General features: G+C 37.0%; 1 protein-coding gene across 4 annotated transcripts; it reads right to left on the bottom strand.

Moving 5' to 3' along the window:
- On the bottom strand, positions 1–25,416 carry SPART (spartin). Of its 4 annotated transcripts, XM_039251878.1 has the most exons (10): positions 24,913–25,092; positions 21,532–22,340; positions 17,335–17,532; positions 14,840–15,016; positions 12,404–12,527; positions 11,664–11,858; positions 10,481–10,639; positions 10,311–10,401; positions 1,432–1,652; positions 1–102 (listed from the first exon to the last, which is right to left on the bottom strand). In XM_039251878.1, exons 2-10 carry the CDS (start codon positions 22,336–22,338, stop codon positions 80–82), a joined length of 1,995 nt encoding a protein of 664 aa, XP_039107809.1. In that variant the 5' UTR covers positions 22,339–22,340; positions 24,913–25,092; the 3' UTR covers positions 1–79. The 4 variants fall into 4 exon arrangements, with proteins under 4 accessions (XP_039107809.1, XP_039107807.1, XP_039107806.1 ...); XM_039251876.1 differs by lacking the exon at positions 24,913–25,092 and adding an exon at positions 25,273–25,416 and having other exon boundaries at positions 3–1,652; XM_039251875.1 differs by having other exon boundaries at positions 3–1,652; positions 24,913–25,090.

The raw sequence follows: 25,416 nt of genomic DNA, 5'->3' as shown, positions 1-25,416 counted from the left end.
GCTATTTGCCAATTCACTTTTATTTCCATTTTAATTAGTAGTACATTATCCTTGGCCTTAAGGAAAGGATCCATCAATTCTATGAGTTCCCGAAATACAACCCTGTAAATACATTTGGGGACAAGCAATTCAGAAACAGTTTATTCACAAAGCACATTTTTAAAGACAGTTGCAAATAAAGTCTAATAAACTAAGTAGCCACTAGAGGTTTAGAAATATTATAATGGACAATAGTTATGAAAACCAGTACCAATCATTTTAAATCAGTAGACAAAAATAAAATGCCATTAGGTACTTATTTATATATTTATACCTTATATGTCTGTGAATGTCCTGTCTTCTGCCAGAGGGAAAACTGTTATGCCCACCTGCCATGCATTAAGCCTTAAGCCTTCACATTAGTTACCATGATTATGATAGAACATTTTCTTTCTAATAATTTATTGGCTTTTTAACACATAAAATCCCAATGACTAAATCCCAAAATAAAAATATATTTACCATCCAAAGAATTCTGTTTAGATTTTTTATAAAATTTTAGCCTCTTGGAATAAAGTGGATATGGTAAAATGATTTCTTAAAGTAATTTTGTCCTACTAAGCTGATGATAACACTTCAAATTTTAATACCAATCATACACCAAAATTTCCTAAGTTCCTAGTAGATCAATATCATCCTAAATCCGGAAAACTTAAAACTCTTTGTATTTATTCTAAATCAAAAAGGCCAACCCATTTCCTAACAAAGATACAAGTTACCAAATAATTTTATAGAACCCCATTTTATTTTTCATGATTAACCTATTCCCTGTATTGAAAGTCTTTTAAATATTATCTGAGAATTCTTTTAGTTTAGGATTACAGTTTTTGTGTTTAGCTTACACACTGAAAATTTTGACAAGCACCTAAAAAAAATTCACAATTAGTGCAAAACCAGGAGACAATATTTTAAGTCAGTCTTTTCAAGTACAACTAGAGCTAAGGTTACTAAATGACAATTTTATGTAAATATATAATTTCCTACCTTGCTTTCTGAAAGACAGCAAATACAAAAATAGTTTGACATTAGGTTTAATGAGGTTTATTAAAGCACGTGTTTTATTACTCTTATCTTAACTGCAAAAATATTTTAGCCACATTTAGGAAAAATAAACTTACTGAGCCTATATAACCCTATATTTCTAAAAGCCAGATGCAAGAATATGGATTCTTTCCTTTTAAGTAGAATATATGCTATAAAGCTTACGAAACAGTCACTTTGTAGGAATGAATACATTTTTAAAATACTGGTTAAACTGTGGGGAATTCCACATTTGCCTATTTAACAAAAATGCATCCACCTTGTAAGGCTTTGGTATAGGTGATTCACAGCACTTCCCTCATTTTTCTTTCTTCTTTGCCTCATTCTTCTCTAGTTTCTCTGACTGCTCACCTTTCTCCCTTTTCATGTTTACATTTGCTCTTCCTTCTTGATGTCCCCCCTTAGAATTATCAACTATTTTATAGTCTTCAAGGAGTGTTTGTCCTGTTTGCTTTGCCGTTTTCTTCACCATTGCTTTGATACCAATGTTGTCAATATTATAGGCAGTTACACCAACATTGATGGCAGAATCTACTGCATCATGTGTAGCTTCTCCTGCAGTATGCCCATATCTGTAAAACAAAGATTAGAGAAAAGTGTAGTGAAATTATAAATATAAATTAAGACCTTATTTAGTATTATAGAAGTCCCATGATTAGTATGTTATTCCTAAAAGCCAAATCAAAGGTTAGGTTTCAATTTGTTTTTCAACTTAATAACTTAAAAAATAAAATAAAACTGTGCCAAGGTTTATTTCTCCTTTAGCAAAAAATGTGTGAAAATAAACTTAGGCTAGCTGAGATTACTATAATAAAGACTGTTTATGTTGGAAGAATAAAATTTAAATTATAATGGGGTGCCTGGGTGGCTCCATCAGTTAGGCATCTAACTCTTGATTTCAGCTCAGGTCATGACCCCATAGTTTGGGAGTTTGAGCCCTAGGTCAGGCTCTGTGCTGACAGCGTGGAGCCTGTTTGGGATTTTCTCCCCCCTTCGACACTGCGCCATCCCAACTTGTGCACGCTCTAAGTTTTTAAAAATTTAAATTATGATAAAGGTTGTTAATCAGTCATTTCCTTTTTTTTAACCTACTCCTTCTGGAAACAGAAGAGAATTTTCAGTGAAACAACTATAGGACACAAAGAATCCAGAGTCATTATAAATCTGAGCTTGTCTTTAAGCAAAGATTCTACAACACTTCCTCCTCACTCCACTCCTCTCTGCTGCAGACTCACTGGCCTTCTTGCTGTCCTTTGAACCCATTAAGCATACATGTGCCACCTAAAAACCTTTATACTGGCTGGTATCTACCTAAACTATTCTCACCCCAGGTACTCAAATGTCTAACTGCTTCACCTTCTTCCAAGTCAGGTTAAGTACTGGTCTTCTAACTATCCCCCCTACTTCAACTGCCTTACCCCACATGCTCTACCCCACTGCCAATCCATCTCCCCTGAAGCTGCTTTCCCCCCACTTTTTTAATGTTTAAGAGAAACAGACAGAGACAGAGAGAGAACAGGCACACACAAGTGTGGGGGGGAGCAGAGGGAGGAAGAGAGAATCCCAAGCAGACTCCATGCTCAGCACAAAGCTGACGCTGGGCTCAATCTCACAAACTGTGAGATCATGACCTGAGCTAAAATCAAGAGTCAGACGCAACCAACTGACCCACCCAGACACCCTTTAAGCTGCTCTTTCTTATTCTATAACTTATCACCTGCTACATATTTTAGAACTTATTTACTCTCATTGTTTTTGTTTTGCCTATTGTCTGTCTTGTTAGAATACAAACTCTATTATTGTAAAAGTACTCTATGTTAACATATCCTATGCACTGAGAAAACTGACATTCAATATTTGGTTGAATGAATAAATGAGTAATTCATGACCTATCATCTCAGTTTCTTGAGCATCAAACATATAGCAAAATGCTTGGGAGATTATAAAAGCACTATACAAAAGTAGTTATTATTGATAATTATCAATACCTGTGTTTAATATCATTTCCATGAGAAAATACAAGCTCAGAGCCTATACAAGGATACTGGAAGTTATCCTACTGTATTGTTTTTCTCTTTACCTTTTTCAAAGTACCAGGTTTCTATAGTTTTCCTTGCTTAGCAGAGAACTACTTAAGCAACAACAAAAAGGCAACATCATACAATTTTCTTCAGGATGCACTGAAGATTCCTATGTGCTTTGTGACCTGTATATGGACATTTTATGCTAACAGTGAATCTGCCCTTTGAATTAACAAGTTCTGTATTACTATTATTTTGACCTGGAATAGTGGTTTGTGATCCTACTAGCTTGTTCATGCTTGTTGTTTTTTTTTTTTCCCCAACCTCTAGAAATGCGAATGTTATGTTCCTGAATGAGGATTCCATTCTGTCCTTTGCCTAATTTTAATAATTAAAGCCAGAGGATGGCAGAACCTACATCGGTCAAACCTTACATCTATATCAGTCTTGACTGGGGCCTTCTCACCAGTTACCAGACATCAGAGCTTCTTAGCTGCTTTCTGCCAGTCTCTATTGCTTTGTAACCCTTTGGCATTCCATAGCATTTGTTGATGTTACAGAAGACATGGAGCCTTCTCACTGTCAATCAAGCCCCCACAAATACTCTGCCAGGTGGCAATGGCTATTGTTAAGAGAAGAAAGGGGTGGAAGAATTTCAGCACTGGAAGAGTAACTATAACTCTTGGTTGAGCAGGTTTCTCTTAGGGCTCTTCTTTTCTAGGACTGTGTGATATGGTAACTTAAGAATCTGGCTGTATTAGTGTTTCTGAATACAGAAAATCCTCCAGATTCATGAACTTCCACTGCCCCATTCTACTGATAAGTTTGATACCTCTAACTGCACTCACAGTATTTGAAAAAAAAATTTAATGTTTATTTATTTTTGAGAGAGAGACAGAGCAGAAGCTGGGGGCGAGGAAGACAAAGAATCTGAACTAGGATCCAGGTTCTGAGCTATCAGCACAGAGCCTGATGCGGGCATCAAATCCAAAAACTGCGAGATTATAACCTGAGACAAAGTCGGATGCTTAACTAAGTCACCCAGGCACCCCACGCACAGTATTTTTATATATAACACAGTTCCAAAGGCTATATTGGTAGTAATGTGCTAAAAAGGAGTCTGTGTTGGTACCCTGATGTTTTGCTTATTTCTCCATGCTATCTCCATTTCAGCAGCAATTCTTGTTAATTTGTGGGAAAACTACCAGTAACTAGGAGTCAGAGAACTAGATTCTAATGCCAACTGTGTCATCACTAACCATATGACCTGGTAAAGTCTCAACTTCTTTACATTTCATCAATTTTTCTTCTTTATCTCATAAAATGAGATGTGTAGGTTAAAGCACTTAAAAATTCCACAATACTAAATGTATAATTATTTTTAAAGACCTTAGAAAATGGCTTTTAAGCAGTTCTATTAATTTTCTTTAATATATCCCCACCCTAATCGTCTCTGCTTCCGAGTATGCCTTAGAACCAGTATTCCAGGCAGACATCTATTTTTCTCTTCCTTAATAAGTAACTGCTCAGTTCTTTTCTTCATTCAAACTACACTGTAGATTCAGACTACACTGTTAAAAACTAGAAAGTCTATCTCTGATAAAGACAATGTTTATTTTTGATTTCTTTACTTTTTAAAAACTTTAATTATAGCTTATTAAACTAATTTTATATACCAAGTAACATTACCATTTGAAGACCAATAAAAATGAATACAAAGAATGCTCTAAGTAAGTTAGACTTATTACACAATTTGAATGAGCCTTTTCCGAAATTTCTCCAGAACATTCAGTAATGTCTACAAAGATAGCACAGTGGTGGTGATTCTAGATTTCACTAATTATAACAAAATTTCAGTCATAACAAATTTCAAACAAATATGCCTAAAATTCAATTCACATGCGACATTCAAAACTAGTCTCAAAAACATTAGTCTTAAATATCCTAAATAGAAATAGCTTCTTCTTAAGTCTATCCATCAAAGATAGATGCATGGTGGCCAATTTCTAAGCGATGTTATAAGTGAAGCTGAGGAATTTAAACTTTATCTTGAAACCAATGGGAATGCATAACTAAAATTACACTTTAGAAAAATCTAACTTAGAGTATATTGTGAATTGTAAGGGTGTCAGGGGGAGACAGAGGAACTGGTTAGGAAACAAGTTGGGAGATGGATGAGAGATGAGGGTCTATTCTACAGTAGTGGGAATGAGGCTGGAGAGGAAAGGATAAATATAAATAAACAATAGCACATGGAGAATGAATAGCTGTAGTGCTATGTAGCTGGGATTTATGAAGCTTAAAGATTACAAGAAAAGTTAATCAAAAACATAGATTTTAGAGGCTGTAACTACAGACAATGGTATAGGCAAGATCTAGAAAGAGTAGAAAAGGATAGAGCATAGAGTAAAATCCTAGAACAAACATTTAATGAATGAATGTGGAAGACAACAACTCTGGGAAGATCTGAGAAGATCTGATAAAATTGAAAGGTGAGCTAAATGAGAATACTGTTAAGATTTGGAGACAGCTGACCCACCAATCTTAGAAATAAGCATATCTTGGAGCAAGATCAATCAGGAGAGGCTACAGTAAGCATGTGACTGGACTTTACCCATGGAAATTTGAAGAAAATATCAAAGACATTAAAAAGACAAGCCTTTCAAATCTACAGAGAACATAAAATGGAAGGCTAGCTAATATGACATATACCAAATCTGAAGCCAAACTGAAGGATAGACTTAATGATGGATCAAGATCAACAATGAAATTAATTAAGTATAAAGTTCTTAATTTTAGGTACAAACATCAACTGCCCCAAAACAAGAGGAAGGCCCAGATTTTAAATACAAGTTTCATTTTTTAAAAAGCACAAGTTCAATATGGGTTAATAAAGTAACAGCTACTAAAAAGATAGTTTTTATTTTGTGTGCTATATGTGCCAAGTGCTAAGGCTGACCAAAAAAGAGAGGCAGATGTGAAATACCTCACTCAATTCTGGGTTCCATATTTTGAGAAGAACACTGATGAATGAAGGATCTGGAAACCATACTATATACAATTGTTAGAGAAGCTGGGAATATTTAGAAAAGTAAGTGAAGGACACAATAATAATGTTTAAATATTTGTATAGTTAACACAAAGAAAAGAGAAGACTGATATTTAATTCCTGAGCAGACGCTATACAGAACTGGTTTTGGGTAATGTGGCATCTGCCAAAGAAATTCCCTTCAATGAATTTGAATTTGCCCCTTCATCCAAGGACAATTTTAATTAAAATTCACTAAACAAACCAATAAAATACTGTACCTGAAAAGAGTAAATTCCTTATAGAAGAACAATTTTACTAAGCTTATTCTTCACAAATATATATGCAAGATAAAATTTTAATGGGAGGGGTGCGCCTGGGTGGTTCAGTTGGTTAAGCGTCCAGCTTCAGCTCAGATCATGGTCTCACAGTTCGTGGGTTCTGTGCTGACAGCCAGCTTAGAGCCTGGAGCCTGTTTCAGATTCTGCATCTCCCTCTCTCTCTGACCCTTCCCTCTCATGCTGTCTCTCTCTCTCACAGAAATAAACAAAACATTAAAAAAATTTTTAATGAGAGGAAAACAAAAATCAATGTAACTTACTGATATTATATGATTTTCCTCTAAACAATGTTTAAGTTTCTTTTCTTTTTTTTTTTTTAGTAAGTTTATACTCAACATGGGGCTCAAACCCACCACCCTGAGGTCAAGAGTTGCACATTTCCAACTAAACTAGCCAGGTGCCCCATCCCCTTAACAATTTAAAATGGGGAAAAAAAGGAGCTTAAAGGTGAAATTTAGAAGTTATGTAGAAGAGAGACGAATTATTTACTAGATACTATACTGCAATTAAATATAACAGGTTTAAAGTTACTTATTGCTTTTCATTATTACATATTGCTTTTCACTGCATTTCATTGCTTCACTGTACGTCTTTATGTTCCTAAATTTAAAATAAAACAAAAGCATTAATGTAACTGACAAAAATAAAAGTATTAATGAATAGTTCCCACACATTTACCTAAAAATTTTAAGAGTATAATTAATTATATAGATCCTGAGGTAAACCAATCATCATCAGTGAACATAATCCCAAATCATAATCAAAACCATCTACAACATAATCTGATTTTATTTATTTTTAAATAAAATTTATTTATTTATTTTGGGGCGCCTGGGTGGCTTAGTCGGTCAAGCGTCCGACTTTCGCTTAGGTCATGATCTCGCGGTTCGTAGGTTCGAGCCCCGGGTCGGGCTCTGTGCTGACTGCCAGCTCAGATGCCAGCTCAGAGCCTGGAGCCTATTTCAGAGTCTGTGTCTCCCTCTCTCTCTGACCCTCCCTTGCTAACGCTGTCTCTCTCTCTCTCTCCTAGAAATAAATAAAAATATTTAAAAAAAAAAATGTTTATTTATTTTGAGAGATAGAGAATCCCAGCAGGTGCCACACTCAGTGCAGAGGCCAAAGAAGGGCTCAATTCCATGACTTTGAGTCATGACCTGGGCTGAAATCAAGACTCAAAACACTAATCGACTGAACACCCAGGTGCCCCACACTCTGTTTTTAAATATACCTAAATGAAAAGATAATCAATCCTCTGTGTTGGTTTATAATACCAGAAATCTGATAAGCAAGTTTATATGTTTGTTTTTCTCCATGTCATAATGCATGTAATTGTGGCAGATTCAAAACAAGCTAGGAGAATAATTTATCATAGGGAAAAAGAATATAAATTTTATTTTATGATCATCAGTTGGATTAGAGGAGAAAAACACAAATGTTTACTCATAAATACTTTTTCAAGGTGCAAATATAAATAAATGTAAATTTATAAATGTAAAAATGTAAATCACATTTACATTCATAAGTGTAAATTTATATAAATAAATGAGAAGTAAATTTAAGAACTAGCTCTTTCTTTTCTTCAGTGATAAGTATCACTAAGTTATTGCTAGTTTCATACTTGCAGCTTTTTTTCTTAAAAGACAACTTGTACTTCTGGGCCAGATTATTTATAACTATTACAAAACCCTTTATATCCCCTTGCTCCACTCAACTTTCCAAGCCTCTAATTAAATTACTGCTGAGGCCAAAGTAGTCTTATAGTTAGAAATACAAACCTACTTAGCTAAATTCTCATGTTTTTTCACTCCATGAATCTTTGGAGGAACGGATAAAAAGAATAGCAATACATACAATAAAAGAAATAAATTAGCTCAGAGCCGCTGAGAAATAAAATATCTTTTTCATCATACTAAGGGCTCCTCACTAAGGACTAAAAATACAAAATCTACACCAAAACCATGACAGTTATATGAATCTCTAACTTTTAATAAGGCTCTACTTAATTGTACTTAGGTAACCATTTTTTTTCATTAAAGTTAAGAAATGGACAAATCCAATGAAGCATTTCCTACTTTCTAACATGACTACCTAATTATCTCTCCTAACAAATGATACTGATAAACTAAAAATAATTCACTTTTGGCCTAAAAGTACTTTTTTTTTTTTTTTCCAAATAGTTTATTGTCAAGTTGGTTTCCATATAACACCCAGTGCTCATCCCCACTAGTGCCCTCCTCCATGCACATCTCTCACTTTTGGCCTAAAAGTACTCTGACTTTCTCTTCCTCTTGCAACAAAAGAAGAAACTAGTACTCTAATTACGACTAATCCACCAAAGTAACCTCAGAGCCATAACGTAAAAAGCATTAGAGATCAATGCTGTAAGTGGCAAGAGATAAGACAGAAGACTTGGGTTTTATATTTCCACCAAAAGAGTTTCAGATCTATTCTGGATTTTCTTCGTCAAATCTTTTAGTCAAATTGACACTCTAAGATGATGTGTCATGTTGCTTTGATTCAAAGGTATGCATGCCCCAGATGGGGATCAAATCAACTCAGGGTGGAAATGTTTTCTAAGTCAAAAGTAATTTACTATGGTGGAAGGGAATCTAAATGTATGATAGACAGTGGTGGAAAGTAACTCTAGATACTAAACTTGCACTCCCAAGAAGGGCAGGGTTGGTTCAGCACTTCTTTTACACTGCATGACACAGAGATACCTGGCTTACATCCCAGCTCTACTACTTATTAGGGTTATAAACTGAACAAGGTTTAATAGCTCTACACTTTAGCTTCCTCATCTGTAAAAATGGAGATAATAGTGTTAAGAATTAAAGAACATACTGAACACAATATCTGATATGTAAGTATGAACTCAAATGTTGTGAGTGGGTAATTAACACAAATAACCAAAAGCTGAGAACACCATTAATATTCCTTTTTTCTTTCTAAATACGAATTTAATATTGGGGCTTTAAATGAATTCAAAGCTAAGAAATCAACTCAGGTCCTTCACATTAAATTTAGTTTTTAAATCTTGATTGTCCTGGGACTTATAAGGGATAAAGAACTCCATTCAAAAGATCCTATTTTAAGTTTTAACCTTTAATAGGTATCAGATTAGCTTAAGCAGATAACTCTTTTTGTCCACTTCTTAATATATAAAATAGATATACCATCTGTCCGTTCCAATAAAAATGAACAGTGGTAGAGTCAAATAAGATATAATAGAATTTAACATTATTTGTGTACTGAAGGGGTTAATATTAACAAGGTACAATAGTTTAATTATAATTCAAGTTTTCCCATCAAAACTACAGGAAACCCTCATCCATCAAGAACATGCAGTAAGGGGCACCTGTGTGGTTTGGTGGGTTAAGCACCCGACTCTTGACTTGGGCTCAGGTCATGATCTCACAGTTCCTGGGTTCAAGCCCCATATTGGGCTCTGTGCTGACAGTGTGGAGCCTGCTTCTCTCCCCCTCTCTCTGCACCTCCCATGCTCTCAAATAAACTTGTTTAAAAAATTAAAGAAACAAAAAATAACAAAAGTTATTTTAAAAAAGTACATATAGTTGCTAAGGTGTACAGAAACTCCAGGCTTTTGTCTTTTTTTAAATGAAACTTATTATTTGTATTATAACCACTGAATAACTATAACCATTAGTAATATGAGGCAAAGTCACAGTAATTCTATTAATTTGCTAAAAACATTATTAAGAAAAACAGTGAAAAAATTTTGTTTTATCAGCTACTCAATGACACAATCATTTTAACTGTCCTGGATTTTTAAAGACGCTGTAAGAGTTTTAGTCACTGAAATTATAAAAGTCAACTTACTTGTATCTGACAGTTTGTACAGTTTCTGCTGAAACGTTGTTAACAATACATTTAGCTGCACATTCCAATCCCTGCCAGACAGTTGAAAATCCTGCAAATATATTTAAAAGTAAGTAAAATGACAGCTAAAGAAATGGGCCTTCCTAGTTAAATTTCTGGCCCACTGTTACCTTGAACACTACTTGCTGCTACGACCATAGCACCATCCAGGGTAGACTTCCCATTTCTGTCTTTTTTAAGTGATTCTGGAACAAGTTTGCTTCCATGCTTCTTGACATGTGGAGCTAGTTCCTTTCCAACACAATTTGCTACAGTGCAAACTCCATCAACTAACATAACCATAAAAAGAAAAGAAACACTTAGGAAAAAAAATGTATTCTTCCCTTGATTCTACCGTTCTTACTTAGCAAAATTCTTACATGCACATCTAACATTGTTTTACGGCATAATTTACCATTTCTATATATAAGGATGAGAAACAGGGTTGGCTAGTTTTAAACAGACTATTATCTGGTTTAAAGACATGTTTGCAGCATCTGATTATAACTTTGTCTCTTAAGTATAATGTTTTTTATGGCAATTTGCTTAAAAGAAAACTAAGATTGCTGCAGTGTAAAAGCTGTAGGTCCACCTTTCATGTTTTTCAGCTATGTGTGTTTCTATGCTCTCTCAACAAATATCTTACTGAAATAGAAATAAGGTATTTAAGTCTATAAAAAAAAAACAACCAAAATTTGATTCAAAAGAATAATGAATACCAAAAGATAATCTTACTAAATCTAATCATAACCCATTAAGGAATGATCTGGCCATCTTAAAATATCAAACTTTAAGGCTATGATTCTCAAAGGATCTGGAATAAAAAGCATATTGCTTGGGAAGGCAAACACCAGAATCACTGATTCAGCTTAACCGAAACAATAAAACCCTCTCACTTGACCCTCAACTACTACACACTGAGCTATCCTTAAAAGAAATGTTATCATATTCAAGGATATAGCCAATACATTCAGAGCCATTCCTTTTCAAAGGTACAGACACTTCCCTCTCTGACCCATCAAAACAACCCTTTAACCAATATTTCTCAAACTTTAATACACAAATAAAAATCACCTAGGGGTCTTAAAAAATGAAGATTCTGAATTGGTAATGTGTGACAAATGCCTGAAATATTTCTAAGGCTCTCAGATAGGTTGATATGGCTATAGACCCTGCTAGGAACAGCAAGGTGAAACAGCTTCATCCTAATCCTTTACTCTTAGGGATAACCATATAAATGTGCATTTAGATTAACCCAGATTAAGAGACCATTTTTAATTTAACTGAAAGTCAAGTCCTCCAAAGTTACTTTACCCAGGAACTGACTGACTTTTGCTGCTCCTCCTGTAGCCTGCTTTGCTATATAAAGTCCCCTGGTCACAGCTGGACTAACTTCCACTGGTTTTTCTTCTGGTTGAATCCGTTCACGGAGTTTAGAAGCGCCTTTCTGGATTGCTTTCCCAGTAAATTCAGCACCTTTGACCAAACCCCAGCTCACCCAGGAAGCACCTTTTTATAGGAAAATTTAAAATTGAACAATTAGAGCTAATTATACCTGTAAACCTTTTAATAAACAACTTATCAACAGAAAAAAAAAAAAAAGCTAAGAAATTCAATGTTTAGATCCCAAAGATGCCATAAACTTACAAGCCAACTTTACACTTATAATTTTCTGCTTTGCTTCCAAAGATGGATGAATATTTTATAATTCTTTTTGGAGGAAGAGGAAAAGGGAAAAGGGGAGAAAAGAAAGGATTAAAGGGGAATTTCAAAGAGGAAAAGAAAATAACTAATTTTATGTTCAATGCTGTCCTGAGAGTTCGGGGATTGCTGAAGTTTTTCACTATCAATTTTCCCAAGAGTAAAACAGAAAAAGGCAAGAAGAAACTTATACCTATAGAATAATATATGATGTTCTAAGAGACTAGTTCCTTCTAAGTATTTACACAATGATCATTTAGAACCAAAATACAAAATTACGTTTCTAAGTAGTTTATTATGGATTCCAAACACTTCACATCATATGGGAAAAAAAGTTAACATTACTGTAATACCTGATAAAATATTTTGAGCCACTTTCTCACTCCATTCGGGTAATTCCTTTGCTTTGTCTTCTGAACCTGGCTCATAGGGTACAATGTGACTCAGATTAACTTCTTCACTTGAAGTATCTTTAGCCTAAATAGTAAAAATATTTCAAAATGTAAAACAGTAAAATACTAAGGGAAAAATGGTAAGTACTTAAAAAACATTAAGCCAACAAAAACTAGCTATAATTAATATGATTATTTCCACCCAACATAGCTACAAGTACATTTTATATACAATATCACAACTGCCATGAAGCTGAAAACTATATTGGTCTTATATAAAGTCTCACAGATGAATAAGGTTTAAATACCAATATATCTCCAGTATAGCATTTATCAACTCATATTTAAACTGATGAGACTACAGCTTCCTTTATATAGCTATCAGCCTCTTGAGAAGAGTACTCAAGGTACTCAAGATTTAAAAGATTTGTTAAAAGACTCAATCAGTAAGGAATGATGTATCCAAATAAACTGGTTTTGACAGAAATCAAGTAAAGCAAGTAAAAATATATAAACACAAAAATCTATTCCATCTGAATGGAAATGGGGAACATAGAAATACCTGTATTTTGCTAATTTAACAGCTGTTATGAGAGCTAGGGCCAACACCCAACATGTCAAAGCTAAATTTATTCATTCTAAGAACTGAACAAAAGACCTTATAATATAAAATAATATGAAAATCAAACTGCCCAACAGGATTAAGAGAACTTCCCCTAAAATATAAAACGACATTAAAAACAAAACAAAATATATTTATATATGTTGTATATATATATTTATTTTTTCCTCCTTGTACAGGAGGGGGAAGAGATTCATAAGTAAATCCTAAAGACAAAATGAACAACATATTTACAATTTCTATCCTTAATAATGGGCCAATGTCCTAATATATAAAGAGCTCCTGGAAATTGAGAAGAAAAAGACTAGTGACCAGTCATAAAAAACAAAGTACAAAGCTTTTCATTGTATATATGTTTATACAATTTGATTTTTTTAGTTAACAAATTAAATGGTTTAAAAATGGAAGTTTTAAGCAATGTGGAAAACTTCCAAATATACCGTTAAGTAAAAAAGCAAGAAGCAAAACAGTATGTCTCACATACTATATAGGTATTTATATATATATATGTTATGTATACATATATATATGTATGTATACATGCACAAAATAAATGTGTATGCATGTATGTTTGAAAATGTAAAATCAGTAAGCAAGAGTAATAAGAAACCAGCAGCAATGTGTCTTAGAGCAGGGAGCTAGGTGGCTGAGGGCCAGGTAGGCGGACTTACTTTTCCCCTAAGTATATTTTCTACCTTTTGGAATTTTTTTTTGTGCATTAACTTATATAAATTTTTTTAAATAAGTATATTAATTTGAACCATCTTGGATTCCCAATGTCTTTATAAGCTGGTCTAAGACATTCAACATAAACTACAAATAAATGTAGAACATTCGATGGTATGCATTAATTCCAAAGAAAATTATCGAGCACCTAGAATATGGAATACAACAATGAAGGATACAAAACTGTAATTCAATACTCACAGTACTATTTTCTTTTTTCATATATTTGCTTACATTACTACTTCTGCCTAGAATCCCCTTCAATCTGCTCTTTGCATGGCCAGCTCTTGCTTACCCTTCAGAACTCGTCTTAGCCATAATGCCCTTTCAGGAGAGCCTCTCTTACGGTTTCCCACACCACCATATGCCCATACTTATCAATGAGACTAGGTTGTACGTTAGGTGGTACAATCTAGCCTTCTATATAACCCTACATACTGTCATCTAATGATCACACTGGATAAAAATGATCTCTTGGCTAATTGTCCTCCTCACTAGAAGGTAAATTCCTTAAGATGAGAAATTTAACTTTTCCACTATGCTTAGCATTCTGGCACTAAACACTTACCGAACTGTATTCCAAATTTACCATTTAGAGAATAGCATATGCTCAGGATCTATGAAATGAAAGAAGGAACTACTAAACATATTTTTAACAACTCATTCTCTTTCCTGACGACCATCCATAAAGAAACAAGACTGTATAAAAATGGCAGTGTAAGGAAAGGCAAACTTAGCCCCAAGACTCTGGTGTATACAGAAAAGTGGAGAACACCACAAAACAAAAAAATGCATTAATGTAAATACAAAAAAAATCTTTCAAATACTTGAAAAAATCTAACCCCGAAACCACAAAACATGCTTTAAAACAGTGTTAAGTAACAAACACTGTAAAGGGAAATATTAAAGCTGATTCTAATCACTTTTACCAGTGATCACTTTGTGATTCTGCTTAGTAAACAAGGATAAGATCTTATAAATAATTTAAACTGGTGAAAGGTACCATTTGAATAGAAGTGACACACATACCTTATTGTTTTTTTACTTACTTTACTTACTTTTTTCCCCCGTTTTCCTTTATGACGCACGTCCTTATTGTCTTGGTCCAACGAAGGACCCAACTGTCTCACATCAGTACCACTGGCTGCCTTCAATTGGTCAGAAGGGCATCTTGCTCTTCCAGGGATTTGGAATTCATTTTCTCCTTCTGCCCGGTTCCAGTTGGCCTAAGGGGTAAAGGACTAAGTTCAAATTCAAATTTTCTCAAATGACTTTCCTCTAAGCTATGCTCTAGTAATGCACTTGTTCAAATATCAGTGTTTGACAGTCTAAATGACCACTTTTACTTGTTTTTCTTCTATAATTTTGTTTCAGCTCATCATCAAACTTCAATCCTTTAAGTTATTTAGTTTGTAGCATATAGCTTAAAGCAAATTTCCAAAGACAAAGCATAAAACATAAACTTACAGCAATTATTAGCATAGGTTATCATTAATTCTGACATAGTTATATTTGAAATTAATTAAATAACAACTGTAAGTTTTAGGCAACAGATACATGTAAGACTAAAGGAGTATAAAGGCAATGAACAAGAGGTGCCTGGTGGCTCAGTCGGTTAAGCGTCCAACTCTTGATTTTGTTTGAGGTCATGATCTCATGGTTCATGAATGTAAGCCCTGTATCAGGCTATGTGCTGATAGTACGGAGCCTGCTTCAGATTCTCTCTCTGTCCCTCCCCTGCTTGCTCTCTCCCTCTCTCTCTCAAAAAATAAACTAACTAAATAAATAATAAATAAATAAAAGCAATAAACTCATTTCTGTTTAACCTCTCTGCATTGTTGTAACACTAATTTTGTTTTGCTTGTGTTTTTACTTAAAACTACAGGTATTTTGCTTGGATATACTTTACTGAATAATTACTTGAGTAAAAACAAGTCGAAATTACAGCTACTAACTAACTTTTGTTTACAGTTGGAGTTCTGGGACAATAGAGCAAACTAAAAATGATGTGGTGCAACCAAAAAACACTGAACAGAGAAAAGTAAAGATGTAACCTAAAAGTTGGTTTAATTTCTTCCCTAAAGCCCAGTAATATAGGTCCAGTGAATATAGGGGTAAAGGGACTAAGTGCTCCATAATAGGTCCGAAATAATTAAGAATGTCACGTCACTCAGCTAAGTAAACAGCAAAGCTAAGACTTGAACTCATATCCATTTGGCCACGCTTCTGCCTTCGTAAACTACTCTCTATGAGCACACTAAGACTACACACATTTCTGTATGGGCGTCACATGTTTTGTTAATATACCTTAAATGTTTAGAATTGGCTATGCTAAAGTATATATTGCTTACCAGAACATCTTCGTATGTAGTTCATATAACCTAATGCTACAGATGACTCTGACCTTTGGCTTAGATCCTATCAACTGTGATCTTTTCAATATAGGTACAGATCGAAAGAGTATTCTAATTTCTGAAAAAACAGTAACAAAGCTTTCAAGACTGAACTCAAGGGAAACCATTTTGTGAAATCCTCCCTGATCTCCTTCCTGAACTGTGTGTATACTTTTATTTCATCACCTATCATACTATACTGTGGTTATTCAGCAGACTCTAAGAACGTGTGAATAGGAGCTGTTACATTGTATCTTTATAGTCTCTTATTCTGTCTTCCCATCCACCATTTAATACCTAAATAATAGATTCTAAATACACACTGACTAGAGAATAAAAGATTATACTATCATGCTGTCAATCTCCCTCAACTGCCGTAAACTGTCAGCATTCACAATTAAAAGTATTTTTCCCCTCTTGTCCTACATCAGGATGGGCAAGAACACTAAAGAAAGCCTCTCCTTAATACTCTATTTCATCTCTTCATAACAGATCAACATGTAGGCAAAAAAACAAAAACAAAATAGGCTCAATAAGGCAAATCTGCAGGATGACCAAACATATTTTAAATCAGACTTTATTTTCTCTTTATTTGGTTTCACTTATCATGAGAACGAAGATAATTCCCTCAAATAAAACCTGTTTCTTCCTCAAAATGCCAATCATACCCCTAAAATGTCCAATTTAGCCCATATGCTAATGTCAAAATTGCCTTCACTTCACCATTTAGTCCCACTAGCCTATTTTCCCAACTGGGCAAGAAGGCAGTGATGATAAGAAGAGCTAACATTCACAGGATATCACCACTTGCCAGCACTCATGTAAGACAGTGCTAACTTTAAATCTTCACCACAGCCCAATGAAGCGGATGATATTATTCTCATTTTATGATAAGGAAACTAAAAAGAAGATCAATAACTTGAGTTAAACAGCTATTAAATGGAAGAGTTCAAATTCAAACCCAGGCAATCTGACCCCAGAGGTCACAATCATTATTTACATCCAATTTCCAATTAATATTTGTGAACATACAAATTATATATGCTCAGTCTCCTAACTCTGATCACATTAGAGTCTATTACAATTTCTCTAAAAGCATTAAGTTGCTTATGTTAAAGCAGATTTTCATCCTACAGATGATCATACATTACCTGAAGCCGAAGGTCAGACATTTGTCTTAATAAATCCTCGAAGAGTTCTCTATCATCTTCTGGTAATTCAGAAGACAGGACGACCCCCACAAAGCATCCTGACGCTTGTAACATGGTATCAGGAAACATGTAGGCTCCCACAGTACATTTAAGAACTGGAGATCTATCAGGAACTAGAGGATATAACCAGTCACAAACCTGAAGGGATTAGTTAAAAAAATTAATCAATAGAACTATGTTTTTGCTGAAGTTTTAGAATTGTTATATAAGAAAAATAAACATTTCAAAGTTCTAAATGCATTTACAAGGCTTTACAGAATCAACGATTCCCCACTAAAAATTAGCCATTTGATAGTATGATCTTTGTGTGTATCACTCAGAAGAATTATCCTAAAAATGTTATTGCTCCACTAATTATACAGTCTTGAAATTAATGACTTTCAATAGCCCACTGTTAACCAATAATGAGTTTATTTTAAATAATGGTCAAAGTAAAGCAAGACTTTATTATTCAAATTAGACATACCTTTGTGGATATACTAAAATCAAACTGTTTTCAAATACATATATTTACTGATTAATCCTCACAACAATTTCATGAAGTTAGTTATTGTCATTTTATGTACAAGAAAACTGAGGCATAGAGAGGTTAATTAAGTTGCTCAGAGTCAACTAAAAAAAGTAGAGCTAGGATTTAAACACAAGTGATCTGGCACCAGAGAAGCCAAACAATTGCTTTAATTAGAAACCCAGCTTTCATAATATCTGAATTTTTTTTTAAGAAATTGACATGACATAGATAGAATAGAATATCAAGTTATGTTTATGGATTTACCGTCTATTATTAAGTTCAAACAAAATGACACAAAGCTGCCCAGTAATATCATCAGATCGTCCACATGCTAAGACTTAAGTTCACTGGATGGGGCACGTGGGTGGCACTCGGTTGAGCATCAGGCTCTTGATTTTGTCTCAGGTCATGATTTCATGGTTCATGGGACTGAGCTCCCTGTTAGGCTCTGCACTGACAGGGCGGAGCCTGCCTGGAATCACTCTCTCCCTCCCCCTCTCCCTGGCATGCTCTCTCTCAAAAGAAGTAAACATTAAAAAAAAGATTTAGGGGTGCCTGAGTGGCTCAATCGGTTGGGCATCCAACTGGCTCAGGTCATGATCTCACAGTTTGTGAGTTTGAGCCCCGCATTGGGCTCTGTGCTGACAGCCTGGAGCCTACTTCTGATATTATGTCTCCCTCTCTCTCTGCCCCCCTCCCACTCTCTCGCTCTCAAAAATAAATAAATAAATGTTAAAAATGAAAAAAAAAGACTTAAGCTTACTTTCTGAAGATCTAAATTCAGAAGAAACTAAGCTTAATCATAATATCCGAACGTATTCATTTCCATTGAGATTACATTCTTTGAACAAGGAGAATATAATTGCATTGTTCACCCAGGACACATGGTTCTTCCTAATATTGAGAAACTTGGAAAAATAATCTACCATCAAATACTGTATAGTAAATGAGTCAAAGCGCATGGAAGATTTTGTATAAAAAATGAAAAATTCTGGTATATCGCCATCATCTCTGACAAACAGAATATATACCTGCAGGTATCGGATAATCTAAATCTAATTCTTTCTTGAAAGTGATTAACAAACATTTTCAAATTCTTTTTATAGATTCTCTTTTTCAGTCATCTCAATTCTTTTTATAGATTCTCTTTTTCAGCCATCTCAAATGCCACTTTCTGTCATTTACAGAAGTCAAAATTTAGAGAAGCCATAAAATTGATTACTGTGTTTTTCAAAGTATGATATATTGCCATGAGTAGTATATGAAATAAATTTAAGTAATATACAGACTATTTGACTAGTAATGTATTTCAATATATATTAACAAAATAACCATCTTCCCCTCAATTTCACAGTTATTATTGGTTAGGATAAAATTAACAAATGAGACATTTAAATTCAAATACTAAGAAAGTTTATAGCAGAGATATGAAATTGACAAAAAAAGTTTTGAAAGTTATACTTAAATAACTACAGTATGGGAAAGTTTTATTTTACAATGTCATGATTTTCCTAAGATTAATTACATTCTGGACACCTTGATTGAAAAGGAGTATCCCCATATCTTCTGAAATGAAACTTTATAGACCTTTCTCAGGTATATTAAAGATTTGAGGGCTCATCCAACACAAGCTGATTTCACCCAGATTCACTTTCAGAGGGCAACTTATGTCTAAGTGCTAATTAACAGACTACAAATTTAGTACGTTTAAAAGGTATAATAAAACTAAAACCGGTGGGGGGGGTGAGGGGCCCTAGATGGCTCAGTTGGTTAAGTGTCTGACTTTGGCCTAGGTCATGATCTCCCTGTTCCTGGGTTGCAGGCCCCCATCAAGCTCTGTGCTGATAGCTCAGGGCCTAGAGCCTGTTTCAGATTCTGTGTCTTCTTCTCTATCTCTGCCCCTTCCTCACTCACGCTCTGTCTCTCTCGAAAATAAAAATTAAAAACAAAAAAAAAACAAAAAAACCCCAACTAACCTAAAACCAGGCATATGGGTGGCTCAGTTGGTTGAGCACCCAATGCTTGGTTTTGGCTCAGGTCATGATTTCATAGTTTGTGGCGGCTCACGTCAGGCTCTGCACTGAAAGTGCGGAGACTTCTTGGGATTCTCTCCCTCCCCGTTCTCTGCCCCTCTCTCATTTGCACACACTCTCTCACAATTAATGTTCAATTTAAATGTCTCATTTGTTAATTTTATCCTAACCAAAGAAAATGAAATCTTTTTCGTGAGAAATGAAAATGAAACTAGTGCTGTAACTGAACCATCCACATCATCTGGACTCTTGTCAAAAGGACTTGCTTTGCTCAATCATCTTCCTTCCAAGCAAACTCCTTTGTTATACTCAATGTAAATGGAGTCCTTATTTCTAAAACCCAACTTCCTATACCAATGTCCAATCTTTTAAAAATAGATTGTTAATGTAACATCACCTTCAGAATACTTCATTAATTCTACACTGATGCCCTAATAACCTTTATTTATAGGGCCAGTCTTTACTCTTGGATGAAGAGCATCCTGGTAAATTTATCTGCCTGGAATGTTAAAATGCATGTTAAATTATCATTGGAGTCTCTACTTCTAGACCAAGGTCTCTCAACCTCTGCATGATTAACATTTTGAGTTAGATAATTTTTTTATTGACAGAAGCAATCCTGTTTACATGTTTAGCAGTCCCCCTTGCCTCTACCTACTATACTCCAGAAGCAGTAGCACAACCTGTCCGCCAGTGTGACAACCAAAAATGTTTCTCCAGGCATTGCAAAAATGTCCTTGGATTGGGGGGGTGGGGGGGGGGGCAGGAACATCCCTGATTGGGAACCACTTTTCTACATACTGGGCTGCATTGAGCCCAGTTCAACTGCTCAGATGGAACTTCACAACATTTGTGGAAATTTACACATCCACAAGTTACATATATCTCTTTTGAAACTGAAGTTATCAGGTTGCTTCAATAAAAAGTTAAAATTTTACTTGGGCACTTGGGTGGCTCAGTTGGTTTTAAGTGTCCAACTCTTGATTTTGACTCAGGTCATGATCTCATAATCCTAAGATCAAGTCCCACACAGGGCTCCACACTGGGCATGGTGGCTGCTTAAGATTCATACTCTCTCTCTCTCCACACCCCCTACCCCTCCCGCATACACTCTTCTCAAAAAAAATAATTAAAATTTTAAGATGAATGCCAATGCCCTTCACGTCCTGTCATCACAATTTTAATACTAAAACACAACTTTGTAACTTTTTAAAAATTATTTTTTAATGTTTTATCGATTTCTGAGAGAGAGAGAGACAGCATGAGCAGGGAAGGGTCAAAGAGAGAGGGAGACACAAAATCTGAAACAGGCTCCAGGCTCTGAGCTGGCTGTCAGCAGAGTCCGACACGGGGCTCAAGCCCACAAACTGCAAGATCATGACCTGAGCCGAAGTCGGACGCTTAACCGACTGAGCCACCCAGGCGCCCCGACACAACTTTGTATCTTTAAGGGTCATAAATTTCATAGAATGTGTTAAAAAGGAACCAGAAAGATCTTTTTGCACTTACTGTCCTGGATACATAAGAAATATTGACAAACAAAAATAACAAAATTTACACATATTTCAGGTTATTTTTTTTCCTTTGGCTTACCTGAAGAAACCCAGGAGGACGGTTTAGAACCGTATCAAGAGAATTATCCAAGAACCTCACAATTCGAAGATACCCTGGATATGAAGGTGCACTAACCTCCCCTGCAGGATTTACAAAAAAAATCTGTACTCCATTTGGTATCAGAATCAATTCATCCGCATCTAGCCCTAAGGTCTCAAGAGGAGGTGGCTGAGAATGATTCCTGTAAAAGTCTTCTCCAACTGATGAAAATTCTCCAGATTCTGTTCCATAGGATACAGTGTAATGACCCTCAGCAGCCTGAGGAGTATAAGCAGGAGGTGCTTCAGTTGGATGACTCTGAGATGGCAAGGATAAAGAACTAGATGCAGAAACCAACCCTGAACTTGCTGAAGTGCTTCCATTTGCTTCAGTGTGCTGAGAAAGTGAACTAAAGGACTGAGGCTCTGGTGACTTTTCAGACATGTCTTTAGGTGGAAATTCTGGATATAACTTGGGTACTTCCTGGAGATCATTCCGTAGAGAAGTGGCAAGACCCTTCTCCAGAATTTCCAACCTGGTACGTACATTCTGTAGTGTTTCTTTCATTTTCTGTTGCATCTGTCTAGCAGATTCCCACCCAGGACCAGTGTGTTCAGGCTCTGTCAATGAAATGCTGATTCCTCTGAGCAGGTGTCCTATTCCTTGCTTATAGTAGTTCTTTGCTTCTTCCTTCTGACCTAATTCATCTGTATTCAGTCCTTTATTAACAAATAAAAAGGCCTTTGTGTATGCTTCCTTGATGATCTTAATGTCAGCAGGTTCTCCATTTTGTGGCTCTTGCTCCATTTCTGCCAAACAGAAAATATTACCTTCAATAATATATATAATTTAATAACAGGGAGTGCAATGTGGGGGGTCAAACTCACGAATCATGAGATCATGTCCTGAACAGAAGTCGGAGGCTCAACTGACTGAGCCACCCAGATACCCTCCAAAAAGAATATTTAAAAAGCCTATGAAAAAGTGTTCAACACCTTATCTTGTGTATATCTTCATTTCAAAGCTTACTTTCCATAGCATGCTGAGAGATTTCCTGAAATATTGTGTCTCTGGAAGAAATGGGCTGGCTACTGAAAGGGAAGGCATGGGGAGTGAGGGGTGGGGGGGATGGCATTCACACATCTACAGCTGAATAGCATTCGTTGCTGGCATCTCCATCTTGGGACAGGGAGGAAAAAAAGTTTAGCAGGGGAAAAAAAAAGTTTAGCAGGGGAAAAAAGTCTGGAAATCAATCAGGTGAAATGTAGCTGGAATCTGCACAGAAAAGAAAGTTTGCACTAGAACACTATATTCTTAATTTAAACTTTATTCCAGGATTTGTTATATTCTTGGTAGTCCCTGAGAAAATGCATTTCACAGGGATAGGAACTGCAGAATAGTATTTTTATTTATTTTTAATGCTTGTTATGAGGTGCCTGGGTGGCTTGGTTAAGTGTAAGGCTACAGATTTCAGTTCAGGTAATGATCTCACAGTTCATGAGACAGAGCCCCAATTCGGGCTTGCCCTGTACTAGGTATGCATGGAATTCTCTCTCCCTCTCTCTGCCCCTTCCCCAACTCACTCATTGGCACTCTCTCAAAATAAATAAACTTAAAAAAGAAAAAAAATTACAAATGCCTGTCATACCCCTAATCGCAATTCAGAGTTTATCAAATGCTTGAAAAAATAAAACCCATTATTGCATGATTTCACTTAAATTTTTTTAAATTTTTTTTAATGTTTTATTTATTTTTGAGAGAGAGAGAAAGAGACACAGACAGACACAATCTGAAACATGATCCAGACTCTGAGCTGGCTGTCATCAAAGAGCCCTGAGGCGGAGCTCAAACCCACAAACCACCGTGAGATGATGACCTGAGCGCAGTCGGAGGCTTAACCAACTGAGCCACCCAGGCGCCCCTCACTTACTTTAATTTCTAAAGTCTGGGACAGAAAGTCTTCAAAATGTCAATCTGTAATATTTAATAAAACAGTACCTACACCAGTATAATCGTCTTAAAACCCAAACCAAAACCTGGTTCCAGATACAAACGGTGCCTTTATTTTTTTAAACGTCCTAATAAAATAAGTACAACGTGCGATGCATGTGTGTAAGCTTTAAAAAAAAAAAATCTCAGGAGCAAGGGTAAAATTCTGAATCAAACACCTGTCATCTTAGTTCAATCCCATCAACCCTAAAAGCAGTAACAATCAAGCTAAAGGTCAACATCACAAGTCGTTTTTAACACAGACGTTGCTCTACTACCCGCCCATCTGGCCTTTTACAAAAAAAAAAAAAAAAAAAAGGAGGGGGAACTTTTCTGACTACCTGTATGGGACTCCCTCCAAGAGCACCCCACCCCGTTCCGGCCGGGGGAACTATCCAAACGACGGTTCAGAAAGCCCCACAAGCTTGAGAAAACCCACATGAAAGCCTCCTGTTTCAAACACGTTTCCTATAAAGACTCCAAGTAAAGTCTGATATTGCAAAGGAGAGCAATTAAAAAATAGCTCGATTTGTAACCGGGAACCTTATTATATTCTCTTTTCTTGGTTTTGCTTTCGGGGATTTCGAAGAAAAACTGGTGAACTCTGAACTACACTTAAAGCAGCATTTCGGAGGCAACAGCAACCTTGAACGCAAACACATTAAACCGCAAGGCAACGACGTTACGTTCGGAGGATCCTCAAGCGGGAGCGAAGCGACTCGTTCTGCGGCGGAAAACTGGGCCAAGCCCCCGGGACGCAATAATGCCCGGTCCGGAACAGGGCGCGCCCAACACGGACTTTCCAGGCACAGGAATTAGGTCAGAGAGATCGTCTGCGCCGCCCCGTCTCCAATGAACACGAACAAATGTACTCGAAAGAGCAAATTCCAGCGCCCTCCATTCCCAGCACAACCGCGGTCGCTTGCTGACATTCTGTAAACAAAGACTTCCGAACTTTCACGAAGCCTAAGTGCTGAGTAAGGGCGAAAACCACAGTCAGGGGCGAAGCCAAGTAAACAGCGCGGGATGAGGCGGCGAGAAGGGTCAAAAAAGCCACTCGAGGAGAACGACGGCCAAAGGGGAGGGAGCGGGAGGCGGCGCCCTCCACACTAACAGTCAGTGCGAGCGCAGGGCGTAGGAAGCGCAGAACTCGAAGGTTCCACAAATACGACACGGGCCCTAACTCCGTGAACAACTTCTCAAACTCTTCTCTAGAAACGGCTCCCTTCAACGAAAGCTTCATCTCTGATTCTCGGACGAGGGCTGCGGGCCTCCTGTGTCCCGCCCCTCCCCCAGCGCCGCCAGCCCGCGGGGCCCCGGGGCGCTCACGCCACCCGCCCGCCGTGGGGGCCCGCGCGAGGCCGAATCCTCCTCCGCCGGCCGCCGCCCCACCTGTGCCTTCCAGACCCGGGGCGCCTGGGCGCCGCCCGCAGAGCTCCCCGCCCGGCTGCCGCAGGCCAGCGGCCTGCTCCCTCAGACGCGGCGCGGCGGCGATAGGGCTCGGCCGGGACCGGTCCCGAGGTTCTCCGCGCTTCGCAGCAGCGCGCGCGCGCGCGCGACCGCACGCCGGGGCTCACAAAGCATTGCAAGTCGCGCGCTCCAGAGCGCGCCACGTCACGCGGCCGCGCCGCCCCGCCCGCCAGCCCTCGCTCCCGCGTCGGGACCCCGCGGCGCGGTTCTCACGTGACGCCCACTGCGGCGCCCGGCGCCCCCCTCCCCGGCCCGCCCAGCCTAGGCCCTACCCACCCGGACCTTCTAAATGGTGTGTGGGGAGACGCCAGTCCCCTTCGAACCTCTGTGGGGAGAAAAGGGGCGAGGGCGGAAGGCCCCAGAGAACTACGTGAAGCGGCCGGACCCCGACCCGGGTCTCCGCGGCCACGTCGGCATCCCCTGCGC

Source organism: Hyaena hyaena, unplaced genomic scaffold, assembly GCF_003009895.1.
Source record: "Hyaena hyaena isolate Hyena2069 unplaced genomic scaffold, ASM300989v1 scaffold_398, whole genome shotgun sequence".
Taxonomy (NCBI): domain Eukaryota; kingdom Metazoa; phylum Chordata; class Mammalia; order Carnivora; family Hyaenidae; genus Hyaena; species Hyaena hyaena.
This window is presented reverse-complemented; position numbering and strand designations above follow the sequence as displayed.